The sequence below is a fragment of the Plecotus auritus genome, assembly GCF_963455305.1.
Source record: "Plecotus auritus genome assembly, chromosome: 3".
Lineage (NCBI taxonomy): Eukaryota > Metazoa > Chordata > Mammalia > Chiroptera > Vespertilionidae > Plecotus > Plecotus auritus.
This window is the reverse complement of record NC_137772.1, coordinates 177,428,305-177,439,255: the sequence shown is the minus strand read 5'-3', so window position 1 is coordinate 177,439,255 and position 10,951 is coordinate 177,428,305. Positions and strand designations below refer to the sequence as shown.

Sequence of the window (10,951 nt, the reverse complement as noted above, 5' to 3'; positions counted from 1 at the left end):
CCCCCCCCCCACCAAAGAAGTCCCTTCATCTTTAGATGATTCTAATGGTTATCAAAAATCAGACATTTCAAAGTATAATCTATCCTAGCCAGTTTATCAAAGGATAGAGAGAATGAGAGAAAGGAGGCTGTGTGTGTGAGAAACCCACAACCTCCCTGTGGTGGCCCTGAGGTGGTTTGAGCCAGCTGCCTCCAAGAGAAAAGGAAGGTGGGTGACTTTGGCTTCAGCTTAGTTCAGGGAGAGATTCATAATATATAGTCTCAAATATTCTACGAGATACCATAGACTAGCCAGGGACTAGAACAAGGAAGGGATGTGTGTGGAGGAAATGAGATTAATCTCAGCTCAAATGTTGGGTAGAATCCCAGCTGCTGCAGCTGCTGAGGGCTTAACCAGCTGTTCTCTGGGCAGCTGCAATATTCAGTCCAGACCTGGCTCTCAGGGTGGCAGCTCTGTCTCAGGTTAGGGCCATCAGCTCCAAACTAAGCCAAGACTCTGCTGAAAGAATCGCTGGAAAGCAAAGATAATAGAAAAAAAGAAAAAGAAAAGAAAAAAAAATCCGCAATTTCAAGGACTTTTGTTTGGACACCATGCAGTATGAAATCAGACAACTCTGTTCTTAGGATATGTAGTTCCAAAGAGAAAAGTTGAGAGATGGTTTGGGTTTCAAAGAGAAGCAAAGCCAGGGCTAAAGATATCACCTTCAATTCTGTTCCTATCCTCTCCTGTCCTGCTTAAATATCCCTACACTGTTCCCCACCATCTGCTCCCATAACACGTTCTGGGTGGGGATGGGGCCTTTCCTACTGGTAATCAACTAGCAACATTCACATGCTCAGATAAGGATCAACTTACTGAGGGATAAAGACAATCCAAAAAGGCTGCGCACTTGCCAATCTCCTTTTTCACATGTAAGTTTGACTTTTTTTTTTCCTCCTCACCTGCTTTAAATCCTACAGTTGCTTTTCATCTTCAGGACAAAATTGAAAATCCTTGAAGTACATCACATATCTCTCTCGCTATACTAAACTTGTCAATGCTCCTCAGATTCACTTTACCCTTGCTCCCCAACTCCAGGCCTTTGCACACACTGTTCCCGCTGCTTGAACAAATCTTACACATATTTCAGGTCTTGGTTTAAATGTCACTTCTCATCTCTTCCATCACACTCAGCAACCTCACACTCAGCAACCTCCTAACCACCTATGCCTGTCTCACCAGTTGAACTGTAAGAGCTGTGCTTGACTTTACTGTCTTATCCCTATGGCACAGCACATTTGGCACATTATAGGAACTCAGTAAGACCTTATTAAAGATAGCCCCCCTCTCATGGGAGAGGTTCATTTGTATACATATATGCATATCAAGTCATATTTAGAGACAATAATAGGGAGAGGAGGGTTTGAATGTGCTAATTAGCCACAAAATCCTCCATAGGGAAATACCCTGACCAGCCATAGCTACCTTCCCATAGACAACTTCCTTAGTCTCCCAGTCAGAGAAGAAAGCTTCCCCCAATATAGCAGGGACCACAAAAGCACAGTCAGGAGTAAACATGTCAAGGAGGGTCTAAGTCACAAACACTCATTATTCAAGGAGTGTTGATTATTTTAACTAAGACCCTGTCTTAGCACTGGCCTCTCCTGACTTCAAACATTTCTGGAAGTTTGTATTATTAGTCTGCTAGGGCTGCCATACAAAATACCATAAACTGGGTGGCTTAGACATCAAACATTTATTTTCTCACAGTTTTGGAGGCTAGGAAAGTTTAAGATCAAGGTTCCAGCCAATTTGGTTCTGGTGAGAGCTCTCTTCCTGGTCTGCAGACAGCCACTTTCTCACCATTGTCCTGGCGTGGCCTTTCCTGTGTGCATGTGAAAGAGAAAGCAAGCTCTTCTTTTAAGGACATTAATCCAATCAGACCAGGACACCACTGTTGTAACCTCATTTGACCTTAATTACTTTCTTAGTGGCCCCATTACCAAATACAGCTACATAGGCATTAGAGTTTCAACATAATTTGGGGAGGACACATACATGAAGTCCATAACAAAGCTCAAGTCCCCTCTTTTTTAATCCAAAAAGAGCTGAGAGTCTTCTTATGCTTTCTGTGTTGGTGTACCAGCCTGCATGTACTCCTGCCAGAAACCTGTACTATGTATATATTTCCTTACCTGGTAGCTAGGTAGATTTAGTTAGGGAAGCTAGCTATCCAGGCAGGAGGAAGAAGAGCCAATAAAAATGAGAGAGAAGTAACTGTGAGAAAGCTAGGACGTATTAGTGACTCAAGAAGAAAATGAGGAAGAGTCAAAAACAATTTAAGACCCATAGGATGTGGCCCCATCCATCAAGGCAGTCTTATTTCTTATTATTCCTGTTCCAGTTCCACCAGTTATTGCCAACAGTCACTTAGCAAGTGACTTAAACCCCTCTTTGCCTCAGTTTCCTCATCTGTAATACAATCTCATAGAGTTATCATGAGGATTACATAAGAATGCATATAAAATGCCCTAACCGGTTTGGCTCAGTGGATAGAGCGTCGGCCTGCGGACTCAAGGGTCCCAGGTTCGATTCCGGTCAAGGGCATGTACCTTGGTTGCGGGCACATACCCGGTAGGGAGTGTGCAGGAGGCAGCTGATCGATGTTTCTCTCTCATCGATGTTTCTAACTTTCTGTCCCTCTCCCTTCCTCTCTGTAAAAAATCAATAAAATATATTTAAAAAAAAAAAAAAGAATGCATATAAAGCCCTAGCCAGCTTGGCTCAGTGGATAGAGCGTCAGCCTGCAGACTGAAGGGTCCCAGGTTCGATTCTGGCCAAGGGCACATGCCTGGGTTGTGGGCTTGAACCCCAGTAGGGGGTGTGCAGGAGGCGGCCGATCAATGATTCTCTCTCATCCTTGATGTTTCTATCTCTCTCTCCTTCTCCCTTCCTCTCTGAAATCAATAAAAAAATATTTTAAAATATATTTTATTAAATATATTTTATTGATTTTTTACAGAGAGGAAGGGAGAGGGATAGAGATGAGAGAAACATTGATCAGCTGCCTCCTGTACACCTCCTACTGCGGATGTGCCCGCAACCAAGGTACATGCCCTTGACTGGAATCAAACCTGGGACCTTTCAGTCCGCAGGTTGATGCTCTATCCACTGAGCCAAACCGGTTAGGGCAAGAAATATATATTTTTAAAAAGAATGTATATAAAGTGCCAGAACAGGGCCTGGCAAGTCATAAATGATCAGGAAACATTAGCTACGTATAATTATATTTCCCTATCTCCTGCTCTAATCAGTTTGCTCATCTTCATCCCAGATTCCAAGTCCTTGCTCACATTGTTACTTCTGCCTAAAATGCCCTTTCTGGTCTCCTCCACCTACACATATTTCAATATCCTATTTCTCCACAAGGCTCCTTTGTACTAATATGACATTTAGGGCCCATTCAACTCACCCTGACAAACTAACAATGCTGCTGTAGTAGTTAACCATCATATACCTTTAGGTGTACTCCTACAGGGGGAGAAGCTGTTTCTTAATCTTTTGTGTGTTTTCCAGTGTTTTATACAGTGCTACACTGCAGATGTTCAGGAAATCCTGCCTAAAAAAAGAAAGGGGGTTGGGGGGAAGGGGAGAGAAGGTCTGGATTCGGAGCAATAAAAAGGTCACCTAATCTTGAAACAAGCATATTTTTAATTATATTTTAGTTCTAAAACAAACCCAAATGTGTCACAGTGCCTTCTGAAGAAAGGAGTGTTATGAAATCAAATAATTATAGGAACAGCAACCCCATGAAAAAAGTTTGGGAACCATTGATAATGCTTCTAGAGGAGTGGTAAGAAGAGAAGCAGAGAGGCATCAGAAGCAGCAAAGGGAGTGAGATATGGATGCAGAACACAAAACATTTACTGAGTGCCTGCTCCACACTACGCACATACACTGATCTTGTCAACTGTCTTGTCAGGTAGGCATCATTGTCTCCAGGTTGGCCTGACTCCCAGGCCATGCCCTTTCCCCAATCCTCATTACCTGTTTTGTTTATGAAAAAGGTATTGCAATTGGAGATGTGGTAGGGCCAAGTGAATATGCCCTCTGGGCCAGCTTCCTGGAGATGCTATACTTTACTGCTTCCAGGCAGATGATGGATTTTTTTTTTTTCTGGAAGCTAGAGGGCCTCCAGAGGACAGGGATAAATAGGGATGGAAGGAGTGTGTGTGTGTGTGTGAAAAAGAGAGAGAGAGAGAGAGAGAGAGAGAGAGAGAAAGAGAGAGAGAGAGAGAGAGAGATATGAGCCTCAGGCCTGGGCTGACAGGATGTAGTTTAAGGGAAACCTTGTCCTGCCCAACTTCTTAAGGTGCTAGGAATCATCACCATTATGATTTTATGGCTTAAGAGCTTGTTACAAGGGGCCCATCATTGAAAGACTACTTAGTGTATCAGATTAGTCATTACCTGAAGTGACATGACTGGAGGGCATCAGGATCTGATAGAGGGCAACAAGGACAGGTTTAAAAACAAAGTAGGAAAACTTCAAGTGCATTTCTGAGGTGCCTAGTGGCACCGGTGTAGATTGAGGGGAGGTGGGTCGAAGGGCACTAAAGATACACAGCTGCTTCCAAATGTTGCCTTTATCAAGGACCACCTGCAAACCTAAGTATGCTTTCACCTCTAGACATTGACTCAAGGGTCACAAGGGTGAAGGAGATGAAGGGGCAACTTGGATAAGCATGGACATCTGGACTACTACAGACTAAACTATACCTCCAGCTTCCAGGACCCAGAGCTAAATGAGGCAGGAGAGATGCATTAACGCCACAGTTTGGAAGGGCATTCCCAAAGACAGGCAGGAGGGCTCCTCGCTAGCCTCTAACACCCATGGCTCAGCCCCAGCAGCTTAACAAAGCCCCAAGCCTCACGTACCATTTCTCACCTCCTGCAAAAAGGCTTCTTTGCGCAGGTCCAATCCACCCATTCCAGTGGAACCGTGGTAATTTCCGACTACGCGGGAGTTCAGCGTTCTTAACGCTGGCGTTGGTTCAAGGGTCAACTGTATAAAGTTCTTTAGTCTAGAAGGGAACTGATTCTGAAGACCACCAGAGGGCGGTGTATAGCAGGGACCTGGCTTCTGGGAGGACACCGCTGCTACAGGGAAGGGTGGGCTTCCGGTGATACCACCCACCCCTGACCATCCCCCAGGCCTTAGACACACCCCTTCCAGTGCAGTCCAACTTCCTCAGAGCTTCCGTGGCTAACTCAGGGGCACCTGCCTGCATGGATTCTAGGTGTCTGCTGTGTTGGAAGCTATAGGTTCTAGAAACACTCAGGCCAAGGAAGCAGAGCCAGCAATAATGGGAGAGGAGAGAGAAACAGTGGAGGAAGCCGGTAGAAACAACCAGGACAGGAGAGCAGGAAGGGCGCTTGGGTTGTAATACCCATATGCCCTTGTTTGGAGCGCCGATCTCCCCCCATACATCAGGGCTGAAGTGGGTCTCCGCCCTCATCCTCGCAGCCCTTCTGAAGGAATAGGTTTCAGCCTTCTTCTGTCTGGATGCTTGTCTTGACCAAGAGTGTGGGGGGACTATCAGTTTTGACTTAGCTAGGAATTCCCACGGGTCACCAGTTGGTCTAATGACATCTCAGAAAAACACTTGGGTTCCATCCAGACCTCATAACAGGGTAGGAGGTGGCTAGGCTGATGCATGGCTTTGAGAGAGGGACCAGGACTAGAGGTTAACAATAGGGGAGCAGAATTCTTTGAGTATCAGTACCCACAATGGCCTCATCCCCACGGGAACCCCTATGAACTGAGAAAGAACATGCTGGTGCCTTCTCGCTCCTTGGACAATTCTGGCCCCTGCATCAGCCGGTAGGCACCTCACCGGCAGAATGCTGTCCTCTCTGGGTGGGAGAAGGAACAAACAGCCTAGAAAAGGGCACAACTTTTTTGGTCTCTTGATAATCGATTAGGACACCCCCCAACCCCAGGAGGAAGCAGGACTGGAAGACCTACTGGGGAAGGAGGGATGAAAGGTATTGATTCTGGGTGTGTCCTCTTTCTCCCCCCTCTGGAGGTGAATCACCCTCGAAGTAGAGATATTTTCCAATAATCTCCCAGAAACTTTCCCTTTATTAGCCCACCTGTAGGAAAATGTCAGACGTCAGATTGACTGGCTGTGTAAGACAATGTTAACGCTGTGTTTCTGTGCCCCAGCCCCTCAATCTTGCCAGGCTGGGCAAGCACATCATTATATTATGATTTATAAATAGAAAATAAAATTATCGGGTGGGACTGGGGCACTGGAGAAGAAGAGGCGAAATAGTCTTTGTCAAGGAGTACCCACTATCAATCCCACCTACCTAGGACCTGGGAGCACCTCTTCAGTAGGAGGTTGCCCCTAAACTAGTCAGTCCTGCATCGCCTCCATTTTTCTCCCTTTTCCTCCCTCCCTCCCGCCCAATCAACATCATTCGCTGCCCACATCCCTAGATCTCAGCCCCCACGCCCTGGTTCTGGCGGGTGCCTCGAGGTTACTAAATCTAGAACGCTCAGCCCAGCAGCTCCTCCGCCAACCAATAGAGGAACCTGGAGTACCAGTGCATGCCTGTCGGCTGGACCGCCCCTCCGGGAAGCAACGCCCCCAGCGCGTGCAGCAGGCGCAAAGGAGCAAAGGCGCGGTGTGCCCACTGGTGACTCTCCAGAACCGCATAGCACGAGGCTAGGACGTCGTTGACTAGCAGCGTCCCATGCGCTGTGAGCGGCGCGAACACGCCCACGGCTTCCTCTCGAGCCACACGGGCCACGCGCGCCGGCCGCAGCGCGTCCCCGCCGGGCGCCAGCACCGAGTCCCCTGCACGCAGCCGTCGCGCGAACACCGGGGCAAAGTCGCCTGGCGCGGGCGCTGGCCCTCGAGCGGCGAACACCAGGTGCCAGGGTGTGAGCAACAGCTTGCGAGGGGGCCTCTCGGTCTCCACAGCCACAAAAGAGGCACGGCGCTGCAAGTCCCGGTCCAAGAAGAGCAGCACCGGCGTGGGCACCACCCGGCCGGCGGAGTCTGCCGCCAGCACCCAGTCTCCGCGATGCAGTTCCCGCAGCCCCTTCCGCTCGCCACTCCGCAGGCGCACAGTGGCATTTCCCGGAAAACAGCCGCCTGCCCTGACCGCCAGTGAGTTATCTGCAGGGAACAAGCATGGAGAGGATTAGATGAAGTCCAGTGGTTCCAGAATGTTAGTACAGATTCTTAAAGATGTGGGTCAAGCCCAGCGCAGACCTCAGCAGTCCCAGGACAAATGCAATTTCCCAGGGGTCTGGCCTCAACCTGGGCAGAAATGTAAGGGTGGTTTATAACACTAACAGCCACCTTGGTCTCCCCTAGACTCGCAACAGGGCTGTGCAGCCTCAGTTTCCCTTTGGGAGGAACTCACCACCCACCCCCTACTGTACCGGCTTTGACCGACACGTGGACGTGGTTGCGGGACTCGTAGTACACCCAGTCGAAGCCGGCTTCCACTGCCAGGCGCGCCAGCAGCCCATACTTATTGCGGTCGCGGTCAGACGTGGTGATGTCCAAGGCACGGCCTTCGTAGTGCAGTGAGTCCTGAGCATGGTGGCCGTCCTCATCCCAGCCCTCAGTCACCCGTAGGCGCACTCCTGGCCACATGTTCATCACAGCAATGGCCAGCGCGTTCACTCGCTCCTTACATCGCTGTCAGGAATAAAGGAGTCAGTCTCCGCATTACCACTACCACCACCATGGGGGCAAAAGCGACTTGAATGGAAGGGTAGATTCTTCTGCTTCCAATCCCCACTCCATTCCCTCTCAGCTTTTGAGTGCCCTGGGCAAGTGAAAATCTGCATAGGTGTAGTCGCCTATCTGCACTCCCTTTTCAAAGCATCCTTGGAGAACTGTGGGGTCACGTCTGAGTTTGAGACAGGAGGCGCCTATATCTAGCTCCTTCCCTATTTTTAATGTTGGCTCCTCACCCCAACTCATTCTGGGACTTCAGCTCAACCTGGGAGAAAGCAAGGTTTAGAAGGCGGGTGGAAGCTTGGTCAGGGAGGGGTTGAACAGCCTGACTCCCCGAGAGGAGCTCCTGTTTGCTGGCCCCCACCGCACGCCCCGGCTGCCCTCCCTCCGCCTGATTCATCTTTTGTTTCGTTGCCTTCCCTGGCACCGGGCATCGCTTCCTTCCTTCCTTCCTCCTCCTCCTTTCGGCCCCTAGCATTAACCCCTTCATAGTGCGACTGCCCCCCCGCCCCCCCGCCCCCCGCAGAGGTGCCCTAGCGGAGCCGTGCGGGATCAAGGCTGCTGGAAAAAGGGTTGGGGTGGCGGGGGCTGCACGAAGTACAATGGCCATTCTCCGGGATGACTTAACCAAGCGAGAATCCCGGGCCGAGGCCGGGGACCCGCCGGGAGAAGCGGACTCAGCAGCTCCATCCACAAAGGCGCTTTTCAGCCACCCCGGCTCAGGGAGAGGAAAGGGCAGAAAGCCGCGCCCCCTATCCCTGCTCCGGCCGGCCAGTCCCCTCCCCCAGCACGGCCAGACCTCCGGGTTCCAGCTCAGGCTCTGCCAGCGCTGAAAGCTGCCATCTCCCCATCTCTGGTCCAGATGCAGCCCGGAGAGGCGTGGGAGTAGCACCTGAGAATAGCCGGAGCCGCCCTTGTGTGGATTTGGGGGGCCCCCTGCAGGGTGGGAGTGGAGAGAAGGAAAAGCAGCAGCGGCTGGAAGCCTGCACCCGGGGGAGTGAGACCACGGTTATCTTGGCCGCTCCATTCTGGGAGCCGGAGACCTTGGCGCGCACCATAGCACGGACCCAGCGGGAGGAGGCGCAGAGAGGACAGCTTCCTTTTCTTCTCTCCGACCTCTCACCTTGGACTTGGTTTTCTCCTAATTGCCAGAGGGACACTTTCCCCCTGCCCTTCTTGCTGAGTCTTCTACATCTCCGCAGGGTTGGAGAGGAGGGGAGGGGAAAGACAGAAAAAGTGGTAACTCCTTCCAACTTTTTGTCGTTTTGTCCCTTAAGGAGGCCCGAGGCCTTGACCTGCGGGGGCAGCAGCCCAGTGCAGAACCAACTCAATGGAGGCCTTTTGCAGCCAGGGTGTGGGAGATAAGCAGGACCCAAAGGGTTCCCAAGCCTGTCAGAGCCCCTCCTGGGTCTGTCCCTTATTCTGCCCACTCTGCTGCAGGTGGCAGCCAGAGGAAACATTCCATGACCAAGAAGGAAAGGAGTGACCCTTCCCAATCTCTGGGTGAAAGAAGGGATTCTTTCTCTCCTAGACAGGTTTTCCTAACAAAGTAACCTGGAAAACTATTGCAATTAATCAGAGGAAATCCGTACCCCTCCCTCTCCCCCCACCTCCCCACTCCATACACAATTAGGTGGTGTAATGGAAAGTGTATAGGACTTAGAATCAGGAGTCCTGAATTCTAGTCCCAGCCATGTCACTAATTAGTTTTAAGACTTTGATTAAATCACTTTTCCTTCTGGGGCCTAGCTCTCACTGTAAAATGGGAGGTGGGGTGATGGTGGAAGAATGTGACCTCCAAATTTCCTTCCAGTTCCAACATTTGAGATCATTGGCCAGAGGGGGTCCTTCTCTCCCAAAGCATTACTCATCTCACCCTAGGTTGGTTAAGTTCTGATCTGCCCCAGATGCTCAATACGTGGTAGTTGAATTTATTTTATGTTTTAAATTCCAACAAAAGCCCCTGAAATAAACTGGGCTTGAGGGACACAGGAACCCTTTGATTCTCAGGTGGGTTCCTCTGTTCTTCTGATTGAGTACTGCTTTTCACCTCAAGACAGGTGTTTAGACTGGAAAACCTTGCCCCAGTTCTAGGATGCCTCCCCTATGCCAGAGACAATTCCTACCCAGCCCCTCCTTCAGGTAGATGGCCCGGTGACCTGACTCTTGGCCACCCTTTCTCAGCCTCCTTTAGTCTTCTTGGATCACAGAGATTTTCCAAAATCAGGTCAGAAGCCAAGCTAAGGGCATAGCTTTCTGTCTACTGCCTAGCCAGCTCCTGGCCCCCAGCTCACCCCAGCCCTTCCTGCCTGGCTCGGTAGCTGACCCCCGGTCCACGCCTCAGCCATTTCCCGTCTCGCCTGCCGCCATCCCCCTTTCCCCGCCCTCGCCTTCGAGGTCTCTCCCAGCTTCACTCTCACTAGTCCCTCCTTCCTCTCCCCATCCAAGTCTCTCCCAGTTCGGATCTCTCCTGATCACTCAGTCCAGCCAGCAGAAGTTTTATTTTGGGGAGAAGGGAGTGGAGGAAGTTCTTTGAGATTAAGGTCTCTAGAGATGAAGCCCAGTTCACCCAGCGGGGCTGCAATAGAAAGTAGAGAAGTTGGCAGTGCCCTGGCGCAGGTGAGAAGAGGCCCACCTTACCTCGGTCATCAGGCGGTCTGCGCCACTGTTCTCCTCATCTTTGAAGATGATGTCAGGATTGTAGTTGGGCACCAGGTCCCGGAAGCGCTCGGAGCCCCTGGCAACCCTACCTTCGGCTGGCCCACTGGCGCCCAGGGTCCGTTCGGGCACGCTGGGCACAAACTGCTTGTAGAGCAGCGGCACAAGCTGCTTGCGCACGTAGCGGCGCCGGCCAACCGGCCCCCGGCCCGGCCCGCAGCTCTGGGCTGGCAGCGTCAGAAGTGCCAAGCAGCACAGGAGCACCAGACTGGCCAGCAGCGCCATGGATGCAGCGGACTCGGGCCAAAAGGGAACGTTCTTATCCTTACCAACTCGCCCGGCAGTTGGGCATTCCCCGGCACCAGAGAGCGCAGCAGGCAGAACTGCCCCAGAGTGCCCTAGAGCTCTTGTGGCTCTACGCACCTGGCTGCCGCTAGCTCTGCCTACATGCCCCCAGGGGTTCTGTAACCTGCTACAGACGGGCCATCATAGCAGGGAAGTGGGGTCGTGGGTGACTGCCAGCTCAGCCTGGCTCTGTCGCCAGGCTCCGG

At 51.0% G+C, this 10,951-nt stretch overlaps 1 protein-coding gene across 1 annotated transcript; it reads right to left on the bottom strand.

Moving 5' to 3' along the window:
* Positions 1 to 6,543: 6,543 nt before the first annotated feature.
* DHH (desert hedgehog signaling molecule) lies at positions 6,544 to 10,685 on the bottom strand (the record flags this gene model as incomplete). The annotated part of the gene is made up of 3 exons (XM_080663117.1): positions 6,544 to 7,169; positions 7,439 to 7,700; positions 10,383 to 10,685. 3 exons carry the CDS (start codon positions 10,683 to 10,685, stop codon positions 6,544 to 6,546), a joined length of 1,191 nt encoding a protein of 396 aa, XP_080519243.1.
* Between the last annotated feature and the right edge of the window lie 266 nt (positions 10,686 to 10,951).